At 55.4% G+C, this 16,828-nt stretch overlaps 1 protein-coding gene across 1 annotated transcript; it reads left to right on the forward strand.

Moving 5' to 3' along the window:
* Window positions 1-44: 44 nt before the first annotated feature.
* On the forward strand, window positions 45-16,715 carry PG994_015403 (uncharacterized protein; the record flags this gene model as incomplete). Its single annotated transcript, XM_066866810.1, has 11 exons — window positions 45-611; window positions 740-1,115; window positions 1,171-1,897; window positions 2,124-3,985; window positions 4,053-7,040; window positions 7,085-8,887; window positions 8,931-9,330; window positions 9,368-12,565; window positions 12,607-12,740; window positions 12,854-14,918; window positions 15,158-16,715. The coding sequence occupies 11 exons, from the start codon at window positions 45-47 to the stop codon at window positions 16,713-16,715; spliced, it is 15,678 nt and encodes a 5,225-aa protein (XP_066707513.1).
* Window positions 16,716-16,828: the final 113 nt, after the last annotated feature.

A 16,828-nucleotide genomic window follows, 5' to 3' on the forward strand; every position in this document is an offset into this window, starting at 1 on the left:
ACATTGTTGCAGTTGCGTATCTGATACACGAACACGAAATCAAAATGGATAAAACAACAGAAGCCGTTACTCCCACTCTTTCCCAGGTTGAACTCGACCAAATTTGGGAAAGAAACGCTTCCGTGCCGGATCAAATACAAGGATGCGTTCACGACCTCATTGCCGAGATTGCTGCAAGGCAGCCGGAGGCCTTGGCAGTTTGTGCTTGGGACGGCAATTTCACCTACTCCCAACTTGATGATATCTCAACAAAACTGGCAAAAAGGCTCGTTTCGTTAGGCGCCACCCCCAAATCGAGCGTGCCAATGCTATTTCCCAAGTCACGATGGACTAGCATTGCCATGTTGGCCATCATCAAAGCCGGCTGCAGCGCCATCGCCCTGGACGGCACCCAACCCGATTCCAGGTTGCGGTCCATTGTGCAACAGGCGCAGCCCACGACGGTTGTTGCGTCTGCCAAGTACCATGCGAGAGCATCTGACCTGGCTGGCGTGCCGGTGGTGCAGGTTGACGACACGCTATTGGAGACTCCAGAACTTTCTGATGCGACTTTACCGCAACTACCCCATGTTTCGCCATCGGACATAGTCTACATTTCTTTCACCTCGTACGTTGCTCATCTGGATCTACAGGCCTTTGTCCAATAGAAACCCTTCAAGCTCGATGAGTTATACAGCTTTGCAGATTAGCCCCTTTTTGGATGAGGTCTCTTTTGGATACTAACCTTGATCTTTGACAGGGAACAACAGGCCAGCCCAAGGGCGCCTGCATTAGCCATACCAATGTCAGGAGTGCCGTCCACTACCAAGGCAAAGAGCTCGGCTTTAACCAGGAATCGCGCGTCTTTGACTTTGCGCCCTACTCCTTCGATGTGGCGTGGAGCAACTTCCTGAATACGCTATGCGCCGGCGGCTGCCTTTGCGTCGCGTCAGAAGACGACATGCTGACGGATCTATCGGCCTCCATCACCGCGTTCAAGGCTACTTTGATCAATATCACACCGACTGTGCTCCTGACAGTCCATCCGATCCCTCCCAGTCTCAAGTCGGTTCTCCTGAGTGGCGAGATGCCGTATCGGGAGAACGTGACTCAGTGGGCTGGGAAAGTCAGACTTTGTAAGTGACCCCACGAATAACATTCGTTACATCCATTGCTAACTGGGGATTTAAGTAAACACATATGGCCCGACGGAATGCACATTCAAGTGCGCCTTTGCGGAAATCAGCCCTGCTCAAGAGGGTAGGCCCCATCTTGGAAAGGGGGTTGCGTTTTCTCTGTGGATTGTTGACGTCAATGACGACACCAGGCTTGCTCCCATAGGCACTGCGGGAGAACTCTACCTCGAGGGCCCTCTCGTCGGACAGGGTTATCTATCGGATCCGGAAAAGACAGCCTCAGCTTTCATCCACGATCCGCCATGGTTGCTCGCGGGAAGCACCAAATATCCCGGCAGACGCGGCAGACTGTACAAGACGGGAGACTTGGTCAAGTACAAGCAAGACGGAAACCTGTTATTTGTCGGTCGCAAGGATGCTTCCCAGCTGAAAATAAGGGGACAGAGGGTCGAAATCGGTGACGTAGAGCACCATGTGCGCGCCGGCCTGGACGATGCTCTTCCTATTATCGTGGACGTGATAACTCCGCTTGGTACCGACGTTGTCTCGCTCGCCCTATTCGTCGTGGCGAAGAACCATGACGCCGACTACGTCAAGTCTCTCATGGACGGTCTGGCGGGCAAGTTGCGGGACGTCCTACCGGTCTTTATGATACCGAGCGCCTACTTGCCGGTCGACGAGATCCCTGTCGCTTCGACTGGTAAAGTGGACCGGAAGCGGCTTCGGGAGTTTTGCAGTGGAATGACGTGGCAGCAGATCGTCAACCTGCAGTCAACCATCATGTCCGTCACAGAACATCGTGAACCGTCTAACGACATCGAGCGCCAACTGCGCCAAATTGGGCCGAAGTCCTTGGCCTAGAGGCCTCTCGAGTCAGCACACATGACAATTTTCTGCGTCTCGGTGGCGACTCCATAGCTGCCATGCGTGTGGTTGCAGCAGCGCGGGAGCAGCACTTGTCACTGACGGTCGCTGATCTCTTCAAGACTCAGACACTTGTCGAACTAGCTCAAGCTTCTGGGTACAGGCTGTCACCGATGAAAATCAACCAATAGTACCTTTTTCCTTACTTCAGGGAACGAGAGATCACCTCAGTGTGTGCGAAGATGTGGCAAGTATCTGCGGGGTTGAAGTCACTGATATTGAGGATGTGTACCCATGCACGCCACTTCAAGAAGGCATGCTTGCGATATCTGCTAAGAGCGAGGGTTCCCGGAATCAAACCGACAAGGCCGACTACGTTTCCAGGGCTGTCTATGAGCTCCCAGAATCGACCGACCTGGAAAGGTTCGAGAAGGCATGGGCAAAGACCATTATGCGCACCCCTATTACCCGCACGAGAATAGTGGATATACCCGGGGAAGGCCTTGTTCAAGTTGTCCTCAAGCACTCAATACCTCTGAGTCGGTTTCCGAGTATCGTTGAGTTCCTGGACCACGCCAAACACATGGGTCTTGGATCTCCGTTGTGCCGAGCCGGGATTGTCACGGGTGATTCCAGTCATTATTTCATCTTGGAAATGCATCACGCTATATTCGATGGCTGGGTCACAATGCTCATCCTGGATGCCCTCGAGGCCGCCTACAAAGAGACCACGGAAAAGCCCCTCATTCCATTTCAACCCTTCATGCGCCATGTCTTGGCAGCCGACACACCCGATGCAGCTGCGTTTTGGCAACGTCAGCTTGCCGACTCCGAGGCCACGGTATTCCCTTCTCCTGGCTATCTCCCTGGACAGAAGCTCAACTTCAGCCATTCGGTGTCCGAATTGCAGTGGCCATGCTCGGGCATCACCCCCTCCTCGGTAGTGCGCTCGGCACTTGCAGTGCTGATGGCGTCGTATACCAACTCCAACGATGTCAGATTCGGCGCAACCGTGAGCGGACGAACAGCCCCCATTCACGGCATCGAGCACGTCGTCGGTCCTACTATAGCCACGGTTCCGGTACGGGTCAGGTTTGACTGGGACCAGACTGTCCTGTCTCTTCAGCACCAGATCCAAGAGCAGGCTGTCGAACACAACCAATATGAGCAGTACGGTCTCCAGCGTATCCAGCGCATCTACGAGGAAGCGAGCCAGTTCCAGCTCTTGCTCGTAGTCCAGCCTGCCTGCCGAGGATCAAGTCAATCCCGAGATGGTCTTTTCGCACAGGCCAAGAGCATAGTTGGCTCTGCCGTGAAGGCATCACCAGAGCAAGAGGAGTCTGATGTCGATTCAGACTACTCCATGCTCTCGCAAGAAAGACCTCAAGCTCCGTCTGTACCACTCGTAACCAAAGACGGCGATGCCGATAGTGTGGGCATGTACAACTCGTACGCCATGATGATCATATGCCAGTTGGAGGATACGGGTCTCACTCTGCAGATCAACTTCGACTCGGGCGCCATCAAGCATGAGGCTGTAGGGCGAATTGCGGCACAGTTTGAGCACTTGATCCGACAATTGTGCACCGAGCAGCTCGCCGGATCGAAGCTGCACAGTATTACCCCGGTTACCAAACATGATCTCGGCCAGATCTGGGAATGGAACCGAGTTGTCCCTGAGACAGTCCACAATTCCATTACGAGCCTTATTGACGAAAGAGCCACTGTGGAGCCTGAAGCTCTGGCAATATCATCATGGGACAAGCAGTTGACATACCAGCAGCTAAGGGGATTATCAACTTGCCTTGCATACCGACTCTGTCAAGAGGGCGTGGGTCCCAGCTCCGTTGTCGTTTTGAACTTTGAGAAGTCTTCCTGGCTGGTCGTGTGCATGATCTCCGCGTTAAGAATAGGCGCTATCGCACTGCCGAACTCTGCGCCGACGTCAAGTCAGCGGGCACTTGAGATCGTGGAGACGGTACAGCCCAAGCTGGTTCTCATATCAGGTTCGGTAAGAGAAGAGCCCCTTCGGCGGAACTGTGCCCACATTCTCCGTGTCCGACCTCATTCAAGATGAAGAGGACTGGCTTCACGTTCTTGAGCCGCACGAGACCCTGCCGTCGGACCCAGCGCTCATTCTGTTCACTTCCGGATCCACGGGGGCGCCCAAGTCGATTTTGTGGAACCACGAGACGCTCTCCAGCAACATCCGTGCCGCTAGTGCTTCCTTTGGCCTTACATCTACCAGCAAAACGTTCCAGTTTGCGGGATACGAATTCGACGTGAGCACCGTGGAGGCGCTCGCGACCTTGTCTGTGGGTGGTACGCTGTGTATCCCGTCAGAGGTGGACAGGACCAACCGGCTCGCGGGCGCCATCAACGACTTCAGCGCCAACTGGATATGCCTGACCCCGTCCGTGTCCGAGTCTCTCAATCCCAAGGAGCTTCCTTCACTGACGACGATCGTCTTTGCGGGAGAGAAGCTGTCGCAGAAGACTGCACTGAAGTGGTCTGAGAACCTTGACTCTGTGTACAACTGGTACGGGCCTGCGGAGGCATCCGTCGCAACCTCTTGCCTTGTCGAGAAGAGGGCTTGGATCCCCGGTATGGTAGGGAGGAGCAGTGGCGGGCTCACCTGGCTTGTTGACCCTAAAGATCGAAACTTGCTGGCCCCAATTGGTGCGGTCTCAGAGCTCTGCATCGAAGGGCCCATCGTGGCCGAGTATGCTGGAAGGAATGGCACCGCACTGAATGAAGAATCCTTCTTCACGCCGTCCTGGCTGGCCTCTGGTTACGAAGAACCCAAGGTTGACGGACGACATGGGCGGCTCTACCGGACCGGCGATCTGGTCAAATACGACACCGATGGGAGGGTTGTCTTTATCGGCCGCAAGCACGACTCTCAGAGGAAGCTACGGGGACAGAGAGTGGAGCTGAGCGAGATCGAATTACGTGTCCAAGATTACCTTGCCGGAAACCTTGAGGTTAGAGTGGTGGCTGAGATATTCTGCCCAGGAGGTAGCGACAAGGAGACACTGGCGCTATTTGTCAGCCCTATAAGCCCACCACACACAATAGAGAGCATCACCGGTTACTTGAAACGGACATTACCAGTGGACGAGCTGGAACAGGAACTGACCAGGTTCCTCCCGCCGTACATGATCCCCAAGGTCTACGTACCCATCGAAAAGATCCCGATGAACCACTCAGGAAAGACCGACAGGAAGCGGTTGCGTCAAATTGGAAGCTCTCTCACCCATTCCCACTTGGCCGCGATGCAGCCTTCCCGAGAAGCCGCGAGGAAGCCATCCACGGCCACGGAACGACGCCTGCAGCAGCTATGGGCGGACATCATCGGTATTGAGAAAGACACCATCCATGCCAACGACAACTTCTTGCGCTTAGGGGGCGACTCCATCACGGCAATGCGGCTGGTTGCCTCAGCGCGTCACCAGGGTCTTGCACTCACCGTTGCTGAAGTCTTTCAGTCGCCACTGCTCGAGGACATGGCAAAATGCATCAAGTACGATAACACAGAAGCCAGTTCACAGTCAATCGCTCCATTCTCGCTTTTGGGTTCCGGAGTGGACGAAGCTATGGCTCGCGGACACGCAGCGCGGTTGTGCTCGGTGCCAGAGTCTTGCATCGCGGATGTATACTCCTGTACCGCGCTTCAGCAAGGGCTACTGGCTTTAGGCGCCAGGAAGCGGGGCCAGTACGTTTCGAGGAGTGTGCTTAGTCTTCAACCCGATATCGATGCAGAGAGACTAAGCACGGCGTGGTCCGCCATGGTTCAGAAGCTACCCCTGCTGAGGACGCGCATTGTGGATCTTCCAGGGCAAGGCCTGGTGCAAGTTGTTCTGGATGACTTGCCGCTGCGACACGCCAACGACTTGGACAGCTATCTTCGTGAGGATGAAGAAATGCAAATTGACTTGGGCACGGAGCTGTGCCGAGCCGCCATAATCGATCGCAGCTTCGCATTAACCATCCACCACTGCACCTACGATGGCAACAACTTGAAGATGATACTCGAAGAGCTCGAGTGCCAATACCTTGGTCAGGCTGGCTTGACCGTAACGCCTTTCCAAAACTTCATACATCACATCAACAAGATCGACCCCGAAGAAGCCACCGACTTTTGGAAACAGCAGCTCTCCAATACCGAAGCTGGACAGTTCCCAGTTCTCCCCTCTGCGAGCTATACTCCACAAGCCAACGAGGACCTGGCACATGCCATTTCCGTAGAGTGGCCCAGAACCGGAGTGACACCCTCTACCATAATACGTTCAGCGTGGACGATCCTGGCTTCTCAGTACACATCTGCTAGTGACGTCATCTTCGCTGTCACAGTCAGCGGAAGACAAGCCAATATGAAGGGGGTGGAGAACTGCGCTGGCCCGACCATATCCACAGTCCCAGTGGCCATCTCGATCGACTGGGACGAGACTATTGAGGCATTCTTGGACCGGTTACAGCGTCGCATGATCGAGATGACACCCTACGAACAGTATGGTCTGCAGAATATCCACCGTGTGGCCAGTGACCTCGATCCTCAACTCATTCAGACCTTGCTCGTGGTGCAGCCGGTCGCGGAAGGCAGGGGGCTCGACAAGGACAGTCTGCTCTTCAAGGCCCGCAGCTTCGCGTCCAATATCGATACCCTCGGCACCGATCCCTTCAACAACTATGCGCTCCAGGTCGTCTGCGAACTGAAACCGGATGGCATGCAACTGCGCCTGAGCTTTGATGGGGGCCTAATCGACCGTGAGCAGATGTGCCGCATGACCTGCCAGTTCGAGAAGGTGCTGCAACAGATGTGTTCCGAAACAATGGCTGCGAACAAGCTTGACACCATTCAGACCGCCAGCGATACGGACCTGGACGTGTTCTGGGCCCAGAATGCGCAACTTCCAGAAGGAACGAACACATTTGTGCAGCACTCTATCGCCTTGGGAGCAAAGATACAACCTGACTCCATCTCCATAGACGCTTGGGACGGCCGTTTCACCTACGAGCAGCTTGACGCGCTGTCCACCGATATCGCCCACATACTGGTAGGTATGGGAATAACCAAGGGATCAGTCGTGGCTTTGTGCTCGGAGAAGTCGAAATGGGTGCCCCTGGTTCAGGTGGCCGTCTACAAAGCCGGCGGCGTCACCGTGTTGCAGTCACTAGCTGTACCGGAGCTGCGGATGGCGAAGGTGTTCAAGAACATTGGCGTCCAACTCGCCGTGGTCTCAGAGTCGCGTGTCGAAGTAGTGTCAAAGCACGCCCGCTGTTGTACGGTCGACCAGCTCTTGCAACAGAAATCCCCAACAATAACCCCTCGAATCTACCCGTGTTGAGCATGCATGACCCGGCCGCGATACTCGTCTCTTCGGGAAGTACTGGCGAGCCGAAGCAGGTACTTTGGAGCCATCGGACCCTCTCGTCCAACGTCAAGGCGCACGGGGAATACCTCGGCGTCCATGCGGGAACCCGGGTTTTCCAGTTCGCCTCGTACGACTTCGACGTCAGCACCATCGAGTCCATCTCAACCCTTGTCCACACTGGTTGCTTGTGTATTCCGTCAGAATCCGAGAGGCTCGACGGGCTGGGCGCCACCATCAACCGGTTCGAGGTGGAGTTCATGAACATCACCCCGTCCATGGCCAAGGCTCTCCGGCCCGAGGATCTGACCAGTCTGTCCATTCTCGTGCTTTCTGGCGAGAACCTTGTGGAAGAGGACGTGCAGAGGTGGGAGGGCAAGTGCCCGGTGCTCAACTGGTACGGACCAGCCGAGCATCCGGCGACGATCATGGTGGCCAGCGACGATGCTTGGCACACCGGAGTCATTGGCCAAGTTTATTCGAAGCAGCCTGCGCTATGCTGGCTCGTCGAGCCCAGAAACCAAAACAGGCTGATGCCTTTTGGCACAGTGGGGGAGATTGCGCTTGAGGGGCCGCTATGTGCTGATGGCTACATCGGCAGCCAGGCCATGACACAACAGCGCTTCCGCAAGAACCTCGAGTTCCTATCAGTAGGTCACGGTCCGCTCTACCCGGGAAGACAGAACCTCGTATATTGTTCCGGTGACCTGGGCCGCTACGACAGCAACGGAAACCTGGTGTACATGGGCAGAAAGGACGCCCAGCTGAAGATCCGCGGCCAGCTCGTTGCCCCTGAGGAAGTCGAGACACAGATTCGCAAGTGGCTCTCCTGTGCGGATGATGACCTGGAGGTGGTTGTCGACGCGATATCCAAAGACGGGAGAAACCTGACTCTGGTCGCCTACATCACCGCACAGACAAGAGAGCAAGTGGAGAAGATGACTTCTGGCCTGAACGAGAAACTGGGAGCTAGACTGCCCAAATACGCCGTTCCATCATACTATATCCCAGTACCCGTGATTCCGACCAACGCATCGGGCAAGAAAGACCGGAAGAAGCTCCGAGAGATCGGCGACGCCTACGAACCGCCAAGAAACGCATCCGGTAGTCAGCGCCGCGAGCCGACAACCACTGCCGAGAGAGCACTGCGAGAACTCTGGTCGGTTGCAATCAAGATGGATGCGGAGGCCATCTCCGCCAACGACAGCTTCCTGCGGGTCGGCGACTCCATCCAGGCTATGCGATTGGTCGGGATGGCCCGGCAGCAGGGTCTGGTTCTCACCGTGGCCGAGATATTCGAACACCCGGTCCTCGAAGACATGGCCAAGCTTCTGAGGAACCGGGAAGACGTAGGCGAAGATGATGCGGTCACTCCCTTTTCGCTGCTCGACTTAAACCTAGACCACCAGACTGCACGCCGTCAAGCCGCATCTTTGTGCGGCGTAGGGGAGAATGATATCGAAGACCTGTTTCCCTGCACGCCATTGCAAGAAGGCCTTCTCGCCCTGACAATGAAGACTTCGGGGGCCTACACCGGTCGGAACATACTCGAACTTGCCCTCACCATCGACACTGCCAGATTCAAAGCCTCCTGGCAGAATGTTTTGCTTGACCATGCCCATCTTGCGAACCCGCATTATTGACTTACCCGGCCAAGGTCTGGTGCAGGCAGTTATCCGAGAGCAAGGATATTGGACAAATGCAGATGACTTGGATGATTACCTCCGAAAAGAAAAAGAATCGCCAATGGGCTTAGGGTCTCGTCTGATGAGTTGCGCAGTCTTTGAGGACGTCTCGCCTGGAAAGGACCGCAAGTGTTCCTACTTTGCGCTGACCATGCACCATTCCATCTACGACGGACTAACCATGCCACTGATCCTGGAGACATTGGAGAGTCTCTACCACGGTGCAACCACTCTCCGAACCTGCCCCTTCCAGGCATTCGTCAAGTACACCGGGAACGAGACCCTTCAGCCGAAGTTATGTTCTGGGAGTCCCAGTTCTCCGGGCTGGAAGTGGCGCAGTTCCCACCCTACCGACGTCAACTTACGAGCCCAAAACGGACTCGAGGTTGACTCATCAAATCAAAGACGTGGCCTGGCGAGCAGACAATGCTACCCCTTCGACCACATTGCGCGCCGTCTTTGCTCTTCTGTGCTCGCACTACTCCAATTCCGCCGACGTCGTGTTCGGGACAGTCGTTGCCGGCCGCAAGGCCCCCGTTGGAGGCATCGAAAGAATCGCAGGCCCGACAATAGCCACCGTGCCCATCCGGGTCAAGTTGGACAGCGGAGCAGGTGTCTTACAGCTGCTGTCAGCAGTGCAAGGGCAGGCCACTGACATGGTACCCCACGAACAAGTTGGACTTTCGGCCATACGTCAAATCAGCCCCGAGGCAGGACAGGCCTGCGAGTTTCAGACGCTTTTGGTGATTCAGCCTCAGGACCAGAACGTCAAAGACTCCGCCGGTCTGTTTGTTTCGGAAGCAGAGCACGGAAAGTCCGAGAGCAACGCCTTCGACTCTTATGCTCTGACCTTGCTATGCAACCTCGAAGCAGGCCGACTGGCACTGGAGTTCCGTTTCGATTCTCATGTCATAAGCCGGGACACAGTCAGCAGAATGGCCCAGCACTTTGAACATCTGCTACAGGGGCTGTGCGCGTCCGAGCTCGACGAAACCCTCATCGGTGACGTGAGTCTCACAACTGACCAGGACCTAAACCAAATTTGGAAATGGAACTCGGAGGCCTTCGAGAGTGTAGATGGCTGCGTCCAAGACCTCATCACTCAGGCTGCCAGGGCCCATCCCGAGACTACGGCCGTCTGTGCCTGGGACGGCGAGTTGACTTATGGCCGCCTAGACAATATTTCCACTGCCATGGCATGTCACCTCATTGAACTTGGTGTCAAGCGAAATACCATTATCCCCTTGTGCTTTGAGAAGTCTATGTATGTCCCAATCGCCGTCCTCGGCGTTCTCAAAGCTGGTGCTGCCGTGCTGCTTCTGGACTCGACACTGCCAGCGACGCGGCTCAGATCCATCGTGCAACAAGTGGATCCCGTGGTTGTTCTCTGTTCGGCAACCAATGAGATCCTCGCGTCCCAACTAGGTGATGCCAAGACGGTCGTCTTGGGCCCAGAGTCAAATCTCATGTTGGCCCCCACGAACAGCTTAGATCATGATGAACGCGCCAAACTCTCGCTTGTTGAGCCCTCTGATCTCCTCTACGCTGTCTTCACGAGCGGAAGCACCGGCACGCCGAAAGGGTGCCTCATGGAACATCGAAATTTCACCAGCGCCATGGCCTACCAACAGCAAGCGATCCAGGCTTTAAGCAGCGGTTCCCGCCTATACGACTTCGCGTCCTACTCTTTTGACGCCGCTGTGCTGGGAATTTTGCGCTCTCTCATGGCGGGAGCCACCCTGTGTATTCCGAGTGAGCATGAGAGGAAAGGTGACCTGGAGAACAGCATCAGAAGGTTCCGCACCACAGACATATACTTGACATCCTCCACAGCACGCTTGGTCGACCCGCAACGCATACCGACCATGCAGAACATCTATCTCGCAGGTGAAGTGGTCACGAGGGATGATGTATCTCGGTGGATGCACCATGCCAATACGTACGTTGGCTACGGGCCTGCCGAGTGTACCGTAGGCACGGTCTGGTACCAGGTCCCGAACACCGACGTCCCGTCTCCACTGCCCATCGGCAAGGGCGCGGGGGCTTCCACATGGGTTGTGGACCCCAAGTCCAGCGAGCGGTTGTCTCCCGTTGGCGCTAGAGGGGAATTATATCTAGAAGGGCCACTCGTTGGTCGCGGGTATCTGGGTGACGAAGAAAAGACATCCGCCTCGTTTATCGAAAATCCAACATGGCTGCTCAAAGGAAGCCCAGATGGCAGTATAGCTGGGAGACATGGCCGACTGTACAAGACCGGAGACCTTGTGCAGTACAAAGAAACCGACGGCACTCTCGTCTTTGTTGGGCGCAAGGATACTCAGGTCAAGCTCCGAGGGCAGCGGATCGAGCTGGGCGAAGTTGAGCACCACCTGCGCCAATATCTCGCCGGCAAGTTTGCGACGACTACGGTGGTGGCGGAAGTTGTGGTGCCAGTTGTGACCGGGAGGGCTGCACTTGTTGCTTTTGTCCAACTTTGGCCATCAGATGTTTCCAGGTTTAACGAGAGCACTGGCGACATGGAACAGATCCTGCAACAATGCCTCCCAGCATACATGGTCCCGAGCGCCTGGATACCTGTCGAGTCCATCCCTTTGGCGGCGAGTGGCAAAACCGACCGGAAACTTCTGCGCGAGATGGGCGCCAAGCTGACCCTGGAGCAACTGGACGGTGGCTATGGCGGCCAAGAGGGCAGATTGCCAGCCACTGAATTAGAGCTTCGCCTCCAGGAGCTATGGGCCACCGTGCTGCGAGTTCCAGAAGATAAGATCGGTGCAAACAGTAGTTTCCTGCGACTTGGTGGAGACTCCATCACCGCTATGCGGCTTACGGCCCTGGCCCGCACTCATGGCATCTCCCTCACTGTACCAGACATCCTCCAGAAACCACGGCTATCCGAGATGGCCGAGGTCATGTCGGACTTGCTGCCCTGCATCGACCTCCAAAACGGCCAAGTCCCGGCATTCTCGTTGCTGAAATATGTCACCAAGGACGCTGCGGTTGCATCTATAGCGAGCCAGTGTGACGTCGATACCACTCAGATACAAGACGCTTTCCCCTGTACAGGGATCCAAAAATCACTCCTCTCCATGACGGCCAAGTCCGACAACTCTTACATCGCCCGGTTCCTACTTCCTCTCAGAGAGTGCATTGACATTCGGCGTTTCAAGAACGCTTGGGAGGATGTGAGCCGCAACACCGCGCCCATTCTGCGGTACAGGATTGTTGACGTTCCGTCAGAAGGTCTAGTCCAGGTACAGGTTGATGAGGACCTAACATGGGATGCGTGCGACTCCGTCGAGACTTACCTTGACCAAGACCAGCAACGATCCATGAGCTTGGGAGAACACCTCACTCGACTGGCGATTATTGAGAATAGATCTGATGGAGGGCCCTGTTGTATTCTTACCCAACACCATGCCATTTACGACGGCTACTCGGTAGAGTTGCTTCTTGGCGAAGTAGCCAAAGCTTATGCCGGCAAGGCCGACAAGAGCCCGGTCGCCCGTTCCAGGCCTTCATCAAGCACGTGGTAGATGTGAACCAAGAAGAGACAACAGCATTCTGGCGTAGTCAATTTGCCGAGTCCGAAGCGGTGCCCTTCCCGACTTTACCACATGAGGACTACCGACCCAAAGCCGACAACACGGTACGGCGGCATATCGATGGCTTCACCTGGCCGAAGAGAGATGCCACGGCCTCAACCAGTAAGCAACTCTTTCCGGTCTCTACTCTGTTGTTTTATCACATCTGCATACTAACATGGTGGCTTTTACAGTAATACGAGCAGCTTGGTCAATACTGACTGCACGCTACACAGGTAGCGATGACGTAGTCTTCGGGGCCATGGTCACCGGCCGCCAAGGATCGCTGCCCGGCATCGACCGCATGATCGCGCCGCTAATCAATGCGGTGCCTGTGCGTGTCAAGTTCGATCCCGAACAGAGTCTGGACGAGCTTCTACACGCCGTACAGGAGCAGTCGATCTCGATGATCCCGTATGAACACATCGAACTACTCGATATCCGGCGTCTTGGTGGCGGCGCCGAGCTCGGTAGCCGTTTCAACACCCTGCTCGTGGTCCAGCCGGCAGGTCAGAAAGAATACGTGGATAAGGACCATGATGGTCCGTTCCGGGCTCCGCCTGAGACCTTGTCGAGCCGGGAAGGGCTGGACGACTTCAACCCCAACGCCGTCATGGTGATGTTCCAGCTCGCAACCGACAGCAGCATCGACTTGGAGATAAGCTTCGATTCCAAAGTCATAGACCCAGCCCAGATGGAGCGCATTGCAGCCCAGATGGAGCATGTTATACGTCAACTTTGCGCCTCAAGCGCCCACAAAGTCGAAGATATCAATACCGTCACTACCCAGGACCTAGCTGAGCTTTGGAAGTGGAACGCCACTGTCCCAGCAACTATCTCAACATGTGTGAATGACCTGATTGGCGACACAATGAAGCGCCAACATCAGGATACCGCCGTATGTGCCTGGGACGGTAACCTGTCGTACGCGGAGCTTGATGAACTTTCCCACGGCTTAGCCCTTCATCTGGTGTCCCTCGGAGCTGGCGCAGGAACGATCATTCCGTTGTGCTTCGAAAAGTCCATGTGGTATCCCGTGGCAGCGTTGGCGGTGATGAGAGCGGGCGCGGCTTGCTTAGCCATGGATTCGACTCAACCAGAGGCGCGCCTGAGATCCATCGTCCAGCAGGTCAACGCAAAACTGGTGCTTTCATCCACTAGTAACGAGGCATCGGCGAATCGCCTCTCCGACTCTCATGTGATACCTCTCGATAGGCATCACATACGCGAGTACTGTCCGTCAGACCTAGACAGAACCACAACCCTCCCGAGAGTCAGCCCCAAGGATGTGTTATACATTGTCTTCACCAGTGGATCAACCGGAGTGCCCAAAGGCATTGTGACGACCCACCAAAACTTCGCCTCGGCAGCGACGCACCAGGCCGAGATCCTGAACATACGCCACGGCACGCGCGTCTTCGACTTTGTCTCGTACAACTTTGACGTGTCCTGGTCAAACCATCTGCAGACTCTCATCGCCGGGGGCTGCCTCTGCATTCCCTCCGAAACAGAACGCAGAAACGACATCGCCGGCGCCTTCAACCGCATGGAGTGCGACTACACCTATTTCACCCCGTCTGTGGCCCGGTCGCTGGAGCCCTCGACGATGCCGGGACTGCAGACCCTGGCGATGGGAGGCGAGCCCATCCGGAACAAGGAGGTGGCCCGCTGGACGCAGGCCCAGACCATCATCGGTATATACGGGGCGGCGGAATGCGCCCAAGCCCTCTCGTTTGCGCGTCTGAGTCCGGAGACACGCAACAACCATGTCGGTCACTCCTATGGCGCGACAACTTGGCTGGTTCAGCCCGGCTGTCCTGACCGCCTCGCCGCTATCGGAACTGTTGCCGAGCTTGCCATTGAAGGCCCAACGGTGAGCCAGGGGTACTTCGGCGACAGTACCCGAACCGCCGCCGCCTATATCAAGAACCCACCGTGGCTCGTACGCGGAACTGAGGAACATCCTGGTCGGGATGGTACTCTCTACATGACGGGCGATCTGTTGCGCTACAACTCCGACGGGTCGTTGGACTTCATCGGTCGCAAGGATGCTCTGGTCAAGCTTCGGGGTCAACGCATTGAATTAGCAGAGGTAGAGTATCATGTTCAAGCTTGTCTCCGAGACCCCGGTCTTTGTGACGGTGCTGCTGCCGAGATCATAACGCTACAGAACAGCAACAACCCCATTCTTGCAGTCTTTTTGAGCGTCTCCAAGGAAGGCAAGACGCACGAAGAAATCCAGTCTAAGCTGGTGCAAATCCTAGATGACCTGGAGCGGTTGCCCGATCGCGTGCCACAATAGTAAGTTTTCCCATTTCGTTACTGTGACAATTCGTTTCGGCACTCTCTGGTGACGTCAAAATACTAACGTGGATTTGCCCAACAGCATGGTCCCGGGTGCTTACATCGAAATCGACAAGATCCCCATGACCACCACCAACAAAACGGATCGTCGGGCCTTGCGGGGAGCTTGGCAATTCGAAAACTCTGGAAGAGCTCGCCGCATTACAGTCCCACGGCAAAGAGCGACGCATGCCAAGCACTCCTATGGAAAAGCAACTCCAGAGTCTCTGGTCTTCCGTTCTCCAGATCGACCCGGAAAGCATCAGCGCCGAGAGCAACTTCCTCAGGATCGGCGGCGAGTCCATAGCCGCCATGCGTCTTGTTGCCGCAGCACGTGGACAGAAGCTTTCACTGACGGTGGCAGACATCTTCAAGGCCCCACGGCTCTCTGACCTGGCACTCTTAGTCAAGGATACCACTAGCCGGAAAGATGAGACACACTCGCCGCCGGCGCCGTTCTCCTTGTTGAAGACCGACGATACGACTGGATTCCTGGAGCAATACATAGCTTCGTTCATTGAAGGAGGGCTGCAATCAGTTAAGGATGTGATTCCTGCCACGGACTTTCAAGAGCAGTCTGTCCTGGATGCGCTGCAGGACCCACCTGGCCGATATCCTCACTGGATCTTTGATCTGCCTGCCGATGTGGATTTTGCCAGGCTTGAACAAGCTTGCGTGAGACTCGTTAACCACTTTGATATACTGCATATCGTATTCGTTCACGCCACTGGCCGGTTCTGGCAAATCTTGCTTTCGGACTTTATGCCAGCATATGACGTGATCGATGCTGGCGATGGGGACATGGCGGCCTTAGTGGATTCCATCTGTGAGGAGGACATCAAGCGACCTCGCGTGCTAGGTCGCTCATTTATCCGATTCATTCTTGTCAAGCATGCGTCTGGGAAGCACAAGTTCATCCTCAGAATATCTCATGCCCAGTTCGATGGCTTCAGCTGGGGTTCGGTTCTCGAGACGCTGTGGTCTATCTACAAGCAGGACTCATCGCTTCCTGTCGGCCCAAGTTTCAGCCAGTACATTGCTTACAGTGAAAGGAAGAGGGGCGAGAGTCAGCAATACTGGCGGTCTAGGCTACAGGGATCGCCAATCCCAAGCTGGAACAGCTGTGTTTCTGATACAGATGCTGAACTATGCAACCCCGAGAACCGTCTGACGTTGAAGGAGACGATCCAGATGCCGACCAATCTCAGCGAAAATGGCGTCTCCGTGGCCACTTTTTTCCACGCTGCCTGTGCACTGGTGTTGTCGCGGCAGTTCCAAACACAAGAGATTGTGTTGGGTCGGTTGGTCACGGGCCGTTCCATGCTACCCGGTCACCTCCAGAACGTCGTCGGTCCCACAATGACCGAAGTCCCCATCAGCATCAGCGTCGAGGCAGATGACACCGTCTCCACCATCGCACTCCGTTTGCAATCGCAGTTTATTCAAGACTTGGCCCACGAGGCTGTCGGCATGGTCCAGCTTATCAAGAACTGCACTGATTGGCCCGATGAGGTAAAGGACTTTGGCTGGCGGACTGCTTTCCAACAACAGGAAGACGGCGAATTCACATTTCTGGGTCGCCCCAGCAGCCTTTCATTCTACGAGGGGGCTGTGCCGTCGCGTATACGACCAGAGATCTATGCTACACCGACTAAAGACGGAGGGTTGGAGTTGGAGTTCGAAGGCAACAGGAAGATTATCTCCGAAGAAGTTGTCAAAGAGGTCTTTACTGGGCTTCGGGTTGCCCTGAGCTAAGACGAAGCTCCAGCAGTTCTAAGATATCTCGATTACTAATGGCGGATAATGTTACATGTGTTTCCATCGTAAACAGTATCTGAATGAAAAATACCTAATTGAACAACTACTGC

Source organism: Apiospora phragmitis, assembly GCF_038363925.1.
Source record: "Apiospora phragmitis strain CBS 135458 chromosome Unknown utg000017l:1.0-59671.0:1.0-59731.0, whole genome shotgun sequence".
In the NCBI taxonomy this organism is placed as follows: Eukaryota; Fungi; Ascomycota; class Sordariomycetes; order Amphisphaeriales; family Apiosporaceae; genus Apiospora; species Apiospora phragmitis.